At 42.4% G+C, this 14872-nt stretch overlaps 2 protein-coding genes and 1 non-coding gene across 3 annotated transcripts in view; 2 read left to right on the plus strand and 1 right to left on the minus strand.

Moving 5' to 3' along the window:
• Positions 1 to 4538, minus strand: part of LOC107102706 (matrix metalloproteinase-23-like) — an 11381-nt gene extending 6843 nt beyond the window's left edge. The window contains exons 1-4 of the mRNA XM_015402112.1: positions 4380 to 4538; positions 1076 to 1188; positions 634 to 773; positions 245 to 412 (exon numbers count right to left, since the gene is read on the minus strand). Of these exons, the coding sequence (XP_015257598.1) occupies positions 245 to 412; positions 634 to 773; positions 1076 to 1188; positions 4380 to 4418 (460 nt within the window). The 5' untranslated portion in view covers positions 4419 to 4538. The remainder of the gene's footprint in view (positions 1 to 244; positions 413 to 633; positions 774 to 1075; positions 1189 to 4379) is intronic.
• A 5363-nt stretch (positions 4539 to 9901) lies between these two features.
• trnag-ucc lies at positions 9902 to 9973 on the plus strand. Its single transcript has one exon. It is a non-coding gene; the product is annotated as a tRNA-Gly (tRNA).
• A 551-nt stretch (positions 9974 to 10524) lies between these two features.
• The window catches only part of polr2d (polymerase (RNA) II (DNA directed) polypeptide D), a 6522-nt gene continuing 2174 nt past the window's right edge, over positions 10525 to 14872 (plus strand). The window contains exons 1-3 of the mRNA XM_015402120.1: positions 10525 to 10762; positions 12979 to 13159; positions 13238 to 13333. Of these exons, the coding sequence (XP_015257606.1) occupies positions 10684 to 10762; positions 12979 to 13159; positions 13238 to 13333 (356 nt within the window). The 5' untranslated portion in view covers positions 10525 to 10683. The remainder of the gene's footprint in view (positions 10763 to 12978; positions 13160 to 13237; positions 13334 to 14872) is intronic.

The raw sequence follows: 14872 nt of genomic DNA on the forward strand, positions 1-14872 counted from the left end.
CTAGACCCACAGCTAGTTCCTGATTGTCCCTCTTGCGTTGTGGCGTGGAATAACAGCGCAGACCACGCTTCAGTATTATATAATATATTGATATTATATAATCAAAAATATCTGCGACAGGCTCACTGCGACACACTGCTGCAGGGAGGATAACCAGCCTTTTACTTAGCAAATTGTGCAACAATCTGCTTTTTGTATTACTTGGAAATCTATCACTTTAGTTTTGCCAGTGCTGAGATACAACCTTGTTTCCAGCTGAACCTGGACTTCCCAAGGATCCAGAACTCATGGTTGTCAAAATGGATCTCTCCTCGTGGCGGCAGGAAGGCGTGTGCCAACTCTCCATTCAGGCCATCAAAGCAGGGGTGAAGAGGAGACCACCAGCAATCGGTGTGGTTAAAGGTGTAGAAACCTAACGGCCAAAGGACATTTTGATATGTTCAGAGAATGTTTTATCTAACAACATTCACACCATTCAGCTTTATAGTATCAGAGGAGGTCTGGGGTGTTTAACTTCTGATCTGAGCAAAAGTTAAGGTTTAAAAATCAGCAAAGAAGTAGCAAAATAATAAAAATAACATTTTCATTTATTTCCTGACAACTGTTTTTTATTATTGCTCTGTGACATCATACCGATGGTGATGTCAGCAGTGGCGTTGCCTTCTGTAACCTCAGTGAAGGTCAGCGGAGACACATCGCTCCACTTTGTGAAGGCGATGCTGATGGCCTTCCGGGTGTCCTCCTTGTTCAGAGTGTTGGGGAACTTGATGATCCTGGATTGATGGAAAGACAGCGGCTCAATGGGCATCTCCTGCTGATTTAGAGATCTGCCTCATTCTCAGAGGCTCACAGATTTTCTGCTACGCCAAAGTGTCACACACCACCAAACTAGATGCATTCCTTGTCAACATGCACATTGACAACAGCTTGTCACCTGATATCTCAGTACTATCCAACACACCTTAACAGATCAAAACATGGACCAGTTAACAGCCTCTAACACCATTATCTGTGTCTGCTGAGCTCAGAAAGCAATTATCAGTGTCCTGCTCAGATGTATCTGTTGCTGATCTACCTGTATGTGATGTTGTGATGACCCCACTTGTTTCCCAGTGGGTTGATGGCGTAGCGTCTGATTCTGGCTCCTCTGTCAGAGAACGTCTCTGTCATTGTTCTGCTGCCACAGGTCTGTAAATAAAACACCAATATTTAATTAGCTCTCTGAGGAACAGGCATGCATTTCCTCCAGTGTCCACCAGGTGATGCTACTGAAAGAACCTTCCTTCCTTCCTTCCTTCCTTCCGGAAGGAAGGAAGGAAGGAAGGAAGGAAGAACATTTCACTGTTTTACAATGGTCATCTCAAAACTGATCTCAGTCCTGTTAAAACAGGAAAGTTGAAAAGGCATCTGAGAGTGAGATGACCTTCAAGTTGGTCACACCAGTTCTTCTAAGGCAGCGGTCCCCAACCACCGGGCCGCGGACCGGTACCGGTTCGTCTGCCATTTGGTACCGAGCCGCACAGAAAAAAGTATATATAAAGTGTATATATATATATATATCTATATATATATAGATATATATCGAAGATCAGAGTCGGAGTGATGTTTTATTTTGAAAAATATAAAAAAATGAGGTATTCTCTCCCAATTACATCAGTCGGTGCATCTGTGCCTCTTGACACAGATTAATTCAGTTCAAGACTCATCCTATCTATAACATTCTATCTTTGTGAAGCGGGATTTTCTGCGGTTACAGCGACCAGAACAAAGCTAAGGAGCAGACTGGACATCATGAGCACACTTCGTGTGTCATTGTCTCCGATTACGCCTAGACGGGACCAGCTTGTTGTTTTATTGTTTTGCTGTTTGTATTTGATTTTATGCCAGTCATTTTACTTGATCGTATTACCACCCCCCCAGCCGGACCGTGAAAATATTGTCTGACATATAGCGGTCCTTGGTGCAAAAGAGGTTGGGGACCGCTGTTCTAAGGGGAATAGGCCAAGGTATGGGGTAATATGAAGTATACATTTGTACTCTATACTTGTACTTTTTTTTATTTGTGCTTGTACATCAATTATTGTTACTCATTCATTTGTGATTTTTCCTCTTAAAAATTGGGATTAATACAAATTTGTGATTTGAAATTGAAATTTTTGATTAGTTCTCATATATCAGTAATTTTTACACAGAAATGTGTGATTTGTTTGTGGTTCACACTTATAAATATCTGATTCGGATTCATAAAAGTGTGATTAACTCTAGTAAATTTATGATTTGTACTCATATATATTTGTGATTCACGCACACATTTATGATTTGTGCTTTTAAATTTGTGATTTGTTTGTGATTCATACTCATAATTTCTAATTCTCACTAATAAAAGTGTAATTTTTGTTTATAAATATTTGCTTTGTTTGTAATTAAAAAATGATACCTGCTGTCATTATTCTGTCATTTAGAAAATATAGACTAATATCTATAACTCTTTAGGACATAAAACAGATTCAGATTTTGTGTCTGACAGTGAGAAAAGTAAAAAGCTTCTAAATTTCTTCACACACAGTAAAACTTCTGTCTTCAATTGTAACCTTTCTTGCTGCCCAGGCTCTCATGGCCATATAAGTGGATAAAGTGATTTAGCAGAATTTGGTATAATTTATATATCTATATGGTGCAGCTCTGGTTCTAGACATTAGTTTAGGATCATAACTCACTGCGGGGTTTTATTTTTATCAGAACTCGGTGTTTAAACAAAGGCAGTAGGTTACTTTCATTCTGCACAGATGTAAAAACTTTCCTTTCATGCTCCCCCTCCTCCCAAATATCTGCCACCCACATGTGAACTGGGCTCAGAGCCTCTTCTGTTCTGAAACATGTTTTGGCCCAAACTGGACCAGAACACAGCTTTGGTCATCACCCAGAGCAGCGCCCCCTGGTGGGAGAGATAAAACAATCTGGAGTGAAAATCAGAAGTTTCTGAACAAACAGGCTCACTGTGCAGACTTAACTGGGCTCCTATTGCAAACCCGAGCCATCTGATCTAACCCCACCTCCTGCTAAATACCAGGAGTCCGGTCCAAGAGACAAAACACATTCACCTCCTCTCTGCCTGGAGAAACAGGAAGAAAAAAAACTGCATCTGGGCTGCAGCTTTAACCTGTGCCTCCCTGTTCCTCCCAGCAGGCCGAGCAGCTCCTGCAGGATTTTGGACCCGAGGTTCTGATAATCAGACTGGATCAGGGTTTCAATAAAACTGAAAGAACTAACATCCATCACATGTTTCAGTTTTAGATCCTCTGAGAGATGTGAGGAAAATTGGAACAAACTGAGCTGCAGCTGCTTCATCCAACCGGACCTCTGTTTGGATCCAGCATTCAGTTTGTAAAGAATTTAGAAAAGCTCAGACTGGAAACCAGAAGAACTTCTGGCAGCCTTACAGGTGGACCGACCAGTCCAGGTGAAACCCACCTGGTGCTGCTCTGACTCACCTTCATGCAACTGCAGACCTGCAGCCTGCTTTAAGCTTTGCTGCTCTTGGTTCTGATTGATTCAGATCCATGCAGACTCACAAAACAGGGAGAACTGAGTCAGAACCAGCAGGACGACCAGAGCAAAACAAAAACCTGCAGACACTGAAGTCCACAAAGAGAAAAACCGGGACTCTCAAGTTCAAAAACACTGCTGAGCTGAGGGGCCCCCTCATGAAGCTCAGGGGCCCCTGACTTAATCACACACATCCAATGGTCTGTTTGTCTGCAGACACCCGGAGGTCAGAAATCAGTGGCGGTTCGCTTGTTTTGATGGGGGAACAGAAAAGCATGAAATGAAAAAACAGGGCAAGGATTCAAAAATATTAATATCGCTGCATGAAGGGAAATTTCTATTCACTTAGATTTAACTAAAATTCTATTTCTTATTATGTCAATATACATTCATAATTTAGGAATTTTGCTTATTTTTTTAAAACTAATTTAGGATAAAATTACTGTTTTCTATAAAATCTGAATTAGAACTCCAGAAAAAAAATAAAAAATCAACCGGAAAATTTTGAAGAATTTTTTTTTTATTTGTTTAAAAAAAACATTTAGCAGATGAAAACTGGGATCCTATCTCAATACCACTGAAGCTATCACCTTATTGTTTTCAAATAATTAGTAAAATCAAATGAAATAGATCCAAAATGACCTATCAGTAGATTAATATAATTTCTTTGAGTAGTATGTCTTCAGTAAAGGGACCATAACAGGGGCCAGGACATGATCTACAGGGGCACTGGCCCCTGTTGGCCCCTGTCTAGAACCTCCCATGTCAGAAAACCCAATCAGCTGATCCAATCAAACGCTGATTCCGATCCGGACCCAGAACTTCTCACTGACCTTTATCAGCATCATCATGAGGAGCAGAGGGAGCTTCATGGTGTCATCTGCCGCGGTCCCTGCTTCCTCCGTCCCGTTAACAACTCGCGCCGCTCCGCTGCCGCTCAGGGAGCAACTGATGGAAGTTCACGGAGTGTGTTCGCTGCTGTGAGCGGGGTTGTCCGGATGGGCGGGGTCAGGTGTGTGCGCGGTGTCCGTTTACTCCGGGACATTTTAACCGTTTATGCGCCGAACCCATCCGAACCTTTCCAGAAAAGAGGAACCGGCTCCTCTCGGGAAGACAAACAAGACTCTGTGCAAAGACTCCCAGGCCCCCCGGAGCCTTCAGGGGCCCAGGTACTGTAGGGTCACCCTGAGGTGTTTTTTTTTTGGTCCAGATGTTTGGGACATCTGTAAAAACAGGCTGCTTGAAAACAGAGAGCAGAGCTCCACAGAGGAAAAGATCCCAACCTTTGATAATCAATAAATCTGCAGGTTTTATTTATTTATTTCCTTTGAAACACTCTACTTCAAATACATTTTTTCTAAATTTCAATTCAGTTCAGTTTATTTGAATAGCGCCAATTCACAACACATGACATCTCAAGGCATTTTACAGTTCAACCAGATCATCCAGTCAAATTGATTCAAAGTTTTCTATCTAAGGAAAACCAGTTGATTGCATCGACTCATTGACTCAAATGCAATCCCTTACACTAAGCATGCTTGTAGTGACAGTGGAGAGGAAAAACTCCCTTTAACAGGAAGAAACCTCCAGCAAAACCAGGCTCAGTTTGAGCGGCCATCTGCCGAGGCTGACTGGGGTTCAAGGAGACAGAAGCAGAGATACAAAAAGCAGCTGTAAAGGCGTCCCTGTCCAGGAAACACACAGCCAGGCAGACGAGCTCTGAGCCAACTCCCATGTCAGAGGATGAAGAGAGCAGATCCAGCCAGTCACAGTCAGAGAAACAGGACTACACTGGAAAAACAGGCAGATCTCCAACATCTATAAACAAAGGTGTTGATGGCAGCAGCACAGCTGATATTTTTCTCCAGGATGACGTTACAGCCAAACAGGAACAGACCATATGAAGCTACTATGAGAAAAGCAGAGAGAGCAGAACGTTAGAGATTAAACTAACAGATTCTGCAGAATAGGAGAATAGAGATAGAATGAAGCAGAATGATGAAAAAGGGGTCCCTATGTCCTCCAGTAGTCCAAGCCTATAGCAGCATAACTATAGAGATAGCTCAGGAAAATCAGTCTACAATTAATTTGGACTGAAAAGAATAATAGAAGTTTCAAAATCCGATATAAAAACAGATTCTGGTTGGTTTGGAGCTTTAGTCCTACGGTCTGGTTTAGATAAGAACACCAACACTAATTAACAAGGCAAAATCAGTGTGAGGACCTGTATAAAAACAAAAGTGTTTGTTATAGAATAGAAATTAATTTATGAAAACACGAGAAACACCAGAAATAAAATCAAAAAGAATAACGGAGAAATAACTGTCAAAGTTTTGGTTCTGTTTGAGTTTTCTGCTTTTCTTTTTCTAGTTTTATTGGTTTAATTCCTATTTTGAGGTATTTCTTGTTTGCCCTCTTGTGTTGGTCTCCTTTTCCCCTGCTCCTTTCTAGACTCCTCTTTTCACACCTGCTCCCTGCTGATTAGCCTGGTCTCTGTTTCTCTCTCCCATATAAGCACCTCCTGCTCAGTCACTGTTGCTGGTTTGTTGTCATTTCATCGCCCCCTTGTTGTAGATATTCCTGATTTTCAGTATTTTGGGGGGATTTTGTGGACTTATGTTTTTGGATTTTTGCTTCCTTTACACTTTTTGGTTAATTTAATCTGGCAAAAAAACACCTCAGCTCCAGTCTCTGCATTTGGGTCCTGTCAAACCTCCACCCTACTTGACAATAACAGAATCACGGCAAACTTTGCTGTGCAGCCATGCATCTATAAGGAAAATTGAAATAACCACCAAGTTTTCTGGAGGTAGTAATGTTGTAAAGTCTTAACAGCTGCAGGGAGGAAGGATCTGTGGTAACGCTCCTTTGTGCAGCTTGAGTGCAGCAGTCTCTCACTGAAGGAGCCTTTTAGTTCTACAACTACTTCATGCAGGTTGGGAGACACATTGATGGTATTTAGGCCAGAGTCCTTCAGTCACCCATCACCTCTAGTTCCAGACAGAGCTGGCCTCCCTGATGAGCCTATTCCTTTTTTTTCTGTTTGAATGAACTCAATGCCAAGATGGAAGCAGTGACTTTTAGGCAAGCTACTGCTGCTCATCAGTCATCTGGAACTTGTTTTAAGGCCACATCTGAACTATCTGAGGTCCAAAGCTATGCAATGGTTGCTAACATATAAGGCCTGAGATGAATGTGCTGTGGATTTCAGTGCTGTCAAAAGTTCACACTTTTTTTTACTTAAGTAGAAGTACAGATACTGCAGTTTAAAAACACTCTGGTAAAAGTTGAAGTATCAACTTGACCTCTTTACTCAAGTAAAAGTGAAAAAGTATTTGCTCCAAAAAATACTGAAAGTATAAAAGTATAAAGTGACCTTTTAAAAAAAACAGCCAGATGCCACCAAGGAATTGAAAGCTCAATTTTTCGACCAGATTCGCTCTCGCCTGTGTCCGACCTTTCAGACATTTCAACATCTTTTTCTGAATCCAACATTGTAGCATGGCATAGATAATTCACATTTACAGGTTGAAGAACACCTGCTTGCTTCTGATGATTTCCTTTAGCTAACCAATGAGTGTTTGCGTTATATGACTCATCCAATCACACTAGTTTTCACTTGATGTGGATGGAGCCAATGATCTGCATTGTATGACGCACATGACGTGAAATAAATATTTATAAACATTAAACTAAAGCCAAGAATAACGAGTAATGTTTATTTTTACAACTGTAAGGAATAGAAAGTACAGATACTTGTGTGAAAATGTAATGAGCAGAAGTCAGAAGTAGGAAAGAAAACAAGTAATGGAGTAAAATATAGATACCTAAAAAGTATACTTAGGTACACTTGACACCTCTGGTGGATTTAGCCCAGAGCCAGAGCTCAGGCATCTGAAGACATGTTTTTTTTTTTGGTAGGATGAAGGATATGTCTTTTTCTCTCTAAAACAATACGGAAGCAGAAATTTGGTTGTGGATCTGAATTGGAATAATATGTCTGGAACAATGTTCAGAGAAATCAAAACCCAGCATATCTGTGCAAACGCCTCATAGCAGCTCAAAGCACGGTGGAAGAAGACTGATGATGTGGGCCTGTTGGCATCAACAAATCTCCTACAGTGTTTACATTTTGATCACTGCTGCTTTTAAATGGAAATGTTCATTTCACTGCTAAGCTGCTCATTCACTGTGAAAAAGCTGTATGTATCGAAATTTCGTTTTGGATACAGTCTGTGTATAAAGAATGACAATAACGTGTTTCTAAGTCTAAGGCAAATGTGAATCAAAAAAGTAAGATCGAAGGTTCTGGAATGGCCTAGTCAAAGTCTGGTGCTTCAAACCTTTTTGTGCTCATTAACAAAAAACAAAAAGAGGGCCAAAATACCTTCAAAACAGTCCAAGGCTGATTAAGTCTTCCCTGCTGAAGCTAAAGACGGTTCTGTGTGATCTGGGAGGGCCGAACAGGTCGCTGTGAGTTTTTGACCCGGTCACGGTTTAAATTCAGCGTCCCTCTGCTCCTCCTGCTTTCTGATTGGTTGTTTGCTCAGATTATTGATCCCTGCAGCTCAAGCTCTGCTGACTGATGATGTTTTATTGTCATAATTAATCTGGAGAAACTAATGAGCTGTTCAAAGCAGACTCATTAGCTGCTCCGCTCTCTCCTCACCGTCATCATCATCATCATTGTTATTCTAACTGTTATTGCTGTTGTTATTATTATTTATTGTTGTTGTTTATCAGTGAAGGACAGCTGGTCACCTTCAGTCTCCCTGCAGAGCTCAGCAGAAGCTGCATGTTAATGAGCTGCTCTGCTTCTCCGCAGCGGCTCATGGTGACATCATCATGAGGAGGAAGATGATCATACTGGTTTGGGCTCAGTGTCTGAGTCCTCCCAGTGGTTTTGGTTCTGGTCATTTAGGGTCTGTTGTTTGAACCGAAGGGTTTGGGTCAAACTGCATTTTTTTTATTTAATCTGTAAACCTTTCCCAACTGAGGCGAAGAGAAACGGTTGAGATTCGACCTCTGGTTGAAGGTAGGAGCGTCCGCACAGTGGCCTTACCATGCCTCAGGCCCCCAGGGGACCTCCTTCAGCGCATCACACAGAGAGGAGGAGGAGGAGGAGACGGACTTTCAGAGCAAGCTGAAGGATGACAATTTAATTACGCTTCTGTTCATTCATCTGTCGATCTACACAAACAGGGAGAAACCCCTGAACACACACTGAGCAACACACTGAAACTAAACACACAGAGCCTGACTTTCACAGAAACACTCTCACACTGACAGAAACAGTAAAAGTCACAGAGACACACTCTCTCTCTCTCTCTCTCTCCTCCTCGGCAGGTTCCCACAGCGCTCCCAGAGACACCACCTCCTCCTCCTCCTCATCTCTGAATGGAAACTCGCCGTCTGTTTACAGGCTGGTGGTCGTCATAGAGACCAGCAGGTCAAACTGGACATTTCAACGATGTGACATCTCACTCTGATTGTCAGCATCCAACTGAGCAAACACCTGCTCCAACTATCAGGACTCATAACACGTTTACTGATAAGAAAGACCATCGCGGGACTCATTGACTGTTCGGGCCCCAAACACTGCTTTGAGGTGCCATAGACTTTCATTCACACCTTTAGGGGCGCTAATGAAGGTTTTACAGAGCTATGGAATTCCACAAATACACCCACAGACCCTCTGGGGCCCCACAGACCCATATGGACTCCAAAAACTGTTAAAAGCATTCACAGATCTGTGGGGCCCGACCAACCTCTAAAGTTTTTACAGACCCTTTGGGATCACGTAGACCCTTAAGGGCCCTTGTGATCTTCAGAACTTCCCATAGGATGCTTAAAAATCCCTTATTCAATTCTTAGAGGTCCAAAGACCTGTAGAGAATCAACAGACAGTTGAAGGACATGATGTAATGTCATAGTGTCAGGAAACCACCAGGGACCCACAGCCAGCAAGGGACCCCACATCCAACAGAAACAATCCACTTCCGGTGTTGCTATCCAAGAACTCTGTAGGAAATTATTTACAAGGAAACAAGGAAAGAAAACGTACTGTTAAAAATCAGGGGGAAAAAATAACTTTAAACTCTTTAAACCTGCGGAGGAATTTCACAAGTCTGCGGTTATTTGATGTACAGCGCCACCGAGAGGACACAACAGGTAACGATCAGGAGGCAAACCTCTCATTGGCGCAATAAATAAACCCGTTTTAATGAAAAAAAAGGCAGCAGGGACGATTAGAGCCGTGGGTGAAGACCGAGCTGATTCCCTCCAAACCATACGCAACAAAACACTGTAACAATTTCTGACAAAATCCACTGCCGAACCCGAAAGAGACATCGGGGCGTTGGTGGTATAGTGGTTAGCATAGCTGCCTTCCAAGCAGTTGACCCGGGTTCGATTCCCGGCCAACGCAGACCTTTTCCTCTTTTCGTCTTTTTTGTAATCTAACCAACTCTTAAAGCTCGAATCGAGTGTTACGTAGTGCAACGAAAAGCACGATTATGCTCCAACATTAAGATAAATAAGCTAAACAGGGATTTAAAGCCTTTCCCACATCAAAGTATCATTGTTAACGCTGGTGTTTTAAAACAAACCCAGAGCGGATATTTATCTGGATGGCAGATCGTGAAATGATGGAAGATTTTTGTCACTCCTTGTGAACAGACTAATGTTAACGTATTTCATGGTGTTGTAGTATTTGACTGTTCAGATGACTGTCCGCATGGGGGCGCTGGGAGGCAGGGAATACAGTTACGATCCTGGTAGAGATCCCATCCTGCGGTCTGATCCTGTATAATTAAATAAAAACAATAAAAGAATAAAATATGTATAATAAAGACTTAATATTTAGAGAAAACAGTCATCTTTAAACATTGTATTGTTCGGGAAACAGCCCGTAAACTGCCGTGAACCATCCAGCCAGCAGGGGGCAGCAGTATAATTTACAGGTAGCGGAAACAGTAGCGGATGTCTCTCTGTTTGTGTGAAAAGCCCGGCGCATGTCTGCTCTCCTGTCCGATTAGCTCCTCGGTCACCGGTTCCTGGACTCAGCAGCTCTTCCCTCCACGACCCACCGGAACTCCTGGGGACTGACCGGGAGTCTGCTCCGGCTGTGGATTTGTCATGGCGGCTGGAGGCAGTTCGGTTCCTCCGCAGCTCGGAGACGTAGAAGAAGACGCTTCTCAGCTGCTGTTTCCTAAAGGTAACAAAGAGCAACACAACACCCCCACAGCTGCATTTGCTTTCTGCTTAACTCGTTTTATGTTATCATGTCTGTATATTGAAGCAGTTGGGATGAGAGCAGCTCTGGTTCTGGTTAAATAACCACAAAGTCTATCTAATCTATCTGGTTTCCATCATTTGGTAAAAAGCTGGACCTTTGACCCAGTCTGTTCTGTCTCCATGGTAACAGATACCTGTAGCTGTCCGGATTCCCTCTATAGATGAACTATAGATGAGTCAGACATGAACAGAAAGCAGGTCCAAAACCCAGGGGCGGATTTAGGAAATTTGGGGCCCAGGCAAAGACAGGCATGGGGCCCTCTGGACTGAGAAGACAACACATAAAACAGATACAGACATTTTAACAGAGTAGACATACATTATTTGTTCTACCTTTTGTCCCTCTCTTCTTATCACTTTTCTTGTTGTTTTCCTGTTTTCTTTTGTCCCTTTTCTTTCCATACTGGACATGTACTCAGCTGACATTTAATGCTGTCACAAAAGGAATCAAAGGTTTTCCGATCTCTAAGCCCATTCTACTGCATTTCTACTGCTCAGTGCTGCAGTGGGTAGCACTGCTGCCTTGCAGCAAGAAGGTTTCGGGTTCAATTCCCCGTGCAGGGTCTTTCTGCATGGAGTTTGCATGTTCTCCTCGAGCATGCATGGGGTCTCACCAGGTACTCCGGCTTCCTCCCACAGTCCAGAAACACCTTTTTTTTTTTTTTTGAGATGAGGACTTGGTGCATGTTTGTCTGAATGCAGCTTGATGAGGCTCGTTAGCAGCAGATTTATGGACCTACAGCTGAAAACCTTGCAGCCCTTGGACAGCGGAGCGAGGTACAGGTTTAAGACTTTATTTATTTACAAAGTTTGCACTTTATGTAATATTTATTTTGTTCTGTGTCAAAGAAAGGTATCTAAGCAGATGTATTTTGTGTTTGTTTGTTTAGTTTTCACGGTGTGAACTCATTATGAATCCATTAAATGGAAAACAACTCCACCCGTCGAGGCTCTCCGTTTCTTCTTTGGTCTGAGGGACTGCTACAATGACTGTTAGGTTAATTGGCTTCTCTAAATTCTCCTTAGGTGTGTGTGAATGGTTGTTTGTCCTGTTTGTCTCTGTGTTGCCCTGCGATGGACTGGCGACCTATCCAGGGTGTACCCCGCCTCTCGACTGTAGACAGCTGGAGATAGGTATCAGCACAAACCCTGTTTGGGATAAGCGTGACTGAATTGGATGGATGGATAAGCCCATTATAACTTAGCTGATTGCTCCTTCCTGTGTTAGGTCCCTCTTTTCACTGAGACACACTTAATATTATAAGCACTCTGATAGTGTTTTAACAAAATGATTTTTAACAAAAACATAACAAATGTGCACAAAAAATAAGTAATAGCTGCATTAACCATGCATGTAAAAGGAGTTTTATGGGTTAGGGTGAATGGAAAGGAGGGGCGGGTCTTCGGCTCTTCACAACCACTATTGAGCATTTTTCCTTTGGGTAAACTTTACATGCACAGTGCACTCTCACAAACAACTACAGGTGCTTGGCTTCAGGTACTTAGAGATTCACTTCAATACAGAATACAGTATACATGTCATATTAAATACTAATAATACTTCAGCAATACTATGAAGGTGTTACTTTATTTTATCTCTTATACTATAGAAGTTAGTTGTGCTGTTCTTTTTTTACATCTCCTTGTAGGTGATGAAGCAGACTGCATATGTTTTATCATTGTCTCCCTTTTATCTCCTCTTTCTTTCATCTTTTTTCTTTTTTTTCTGTTTTTCCTTTCCTGTTATACTTACATTGCAGTGTCCATATAATCTTTAATACTCCCTGCATGAATTATAATAAAGCTATTTCTATGCATTAATCAAGCGGAACACTATGGCGATAGCCGCACTGCTGCACTTTTTGGCATCAAGACAATTATTCCTATTGCCACATTGCCAGACAGGACACTGTAAAAAAAAAAAAAAAAAAGTGTTATGGGGCCTTAGGCAACTGCCTAGTTTTGCCTAATGGTAAATCTGCTCCTGCCAAAACCTACAGGTGAGGAACGTCTTGGTTCTGTTCTGGTGTTTCCAGCTAGATTGAGCTCGGTTCAGAACTCTGACGGTGATGACCCAAAGACCAGGAACGTTCTGATGGTGTGTCTAGGTTCTGACGGTTCTGTTTTGTTCTGCAGAGTTTGAGAACGCTGAGACCCTGCTGAACTCTGAGGTCCACATGCTGCTGGAGCACCGAAAGCAGCAGAACGAGAGCGCAGAGGACGAGCAGGAGCTGTCCGAGGTCTTCATGAAGACGCTCAACTACACGGCCCGGTTCAGCCGCTTCAAGAACCGCGAGACCATCACCGCCGTGCGCAGGTACCGCCTCTCTCCCTGCTAACCACTCCTTTCCATCAGAGGTCTGAGGTTCTGATCCACTTCTGCCGGTCTCTCCAGTCTCCTCCTGCAGAAGAAGCTCCATAAGTTCGAGCTGTCCAGTTTGGCCAATCTGTGTCCAGAAGCAGCTGAAGAAGCCAAGGCTCTGATCCCCAGGTGAGTTGGTACCAACCAGGTCCTTTTGGGTTTGCTGATTAAGCACAGCCTGTTGTTTTGTTTCTATCCCCTGATAACGGCTCTTTGAAGGTATTCAGTTCTCCCACACAGATCAGTAACCCCGAAATCCCACATCCTTTGTCTCCGCTGCGCTCCAGGCCTCCTGCTCAAAGCAAAGCCCACTGCCTCCACTGTTCCTCCCGTCTTCCTCCGCTCCGACTTCCTCAGAGCTCGAGGAGAGCATGCGCTATATTACTAAATTCATAGGAGCAAAACATGCGGAAATTATCGCTTCATTTAATGACATATTAAAAAATCCCCATCAGCATCCAGCAAATGTTCAGTTCCTGCCCAAATATTTTGTTTTTGTTGTGGATTTTTGAAACTGGGATAACTAGGATCATATAAAACTGCTTTTTTTATGAACAATGTTTGTTCTCTGCTTCCAAACTCAGCATCTCTTCATCGAAACATTGTATTGTATTTTTTTTTTTTTTGACTGGATTTGATTAAACTTTTAAGCCCCTCGGTATAAAATAAATATTTCGATGGAGATTAGAAATCTGCTTCCTGGTATGCTGAAGAACAAATAGTTTGCGTCCAATCTTTTAAATAAACGCTTTTAGCTTTTTGGAATATATAAGAGTTATGCTCTAATTTGTAGTTAATCTGTCGTTACTATATTTTAACTTGACAAACCGGATCTTTTCGCCGTTCGTTTTCCTGTTTGGTGCAATTGCAATAGCGGATCTTGACCTGGCCGGACCGTAATGGAGCAAAAAATAGCTCAGCTCCGTAATCTGACGGTGACGGACGTAGAAGACGCACGTGGACGGAGACTTGCAGAAGAGTAGCGGTGGATGAGGAACAGCTCCCATTGATTAACATGACAATTTTCTTTATTCAGACCCTGCTGATTTTTAATTAACTCTAAAATGATTAATGTTCCATTTTAAAGATGCTTTGCTAAAGTGGTAATAAATCACATTACATATTAATTTTGATTAAATGTTAAAGTCTTGTACCCATTCAGGTTTAAACAGTTAACAGTGTTTCATTGAATAGGATAAAAATGTTACCTCTCTAGCAAACATTTTTGTGCAAAGGAAATTGGGCCTTTTGCAGATCTTTGAACTCAAAAGTGTGGCTGTGCTTTAGGTGGTGGAGGTTGGATGTCTTACTTTGGGTATTCCTAACAGTTTTCAGACAAACTTTGCATTTTGTGTTCTTTTTCTCAACATCTATGGCTTCATTTTGGCGCACCAATCTGCGCGTACATTTAGAATAACCTGCATCGTTTAAACTCACACATCCTCGCTCAAAACCGCTCTGCCGCTCGCTCAACTCTGACAACATGCTCTAGACTTTTTATCTGCCCACTCAGCTCCATCTCTGCTCTCGCTAAAGGCCAATTTATGTTTCTGACGCATAGCATCTGCAACCGTCAAATCTGTCTCTGTGCGTGACCACGCCCCCCGCGCAGAGGTTCTACAACTGTCGTTGCGCACCTAAAAAAAACCTGACTACGCGTTGGACGGT

The sequence above is a fragment of the Cyprinodon variegatus genome, unplaced genomic scaffold (genome assembly GCF_000732505.1).
Source record: "Cyprinodon variegatus isolate N-32 unplaced genomic scaffold, C_variegatus-1.0 Scaffold1301, whole genome shotgun sequence".
In the NCBI taxonomy this organism is placed as follows: domain Eukaryota; kingdom Metazoa; phylum Chordata; class Actinopteri; order Cyprinodontiformes; family Cyprinodontidae; genus Cyprinodon; species Cyprinodon variegatus.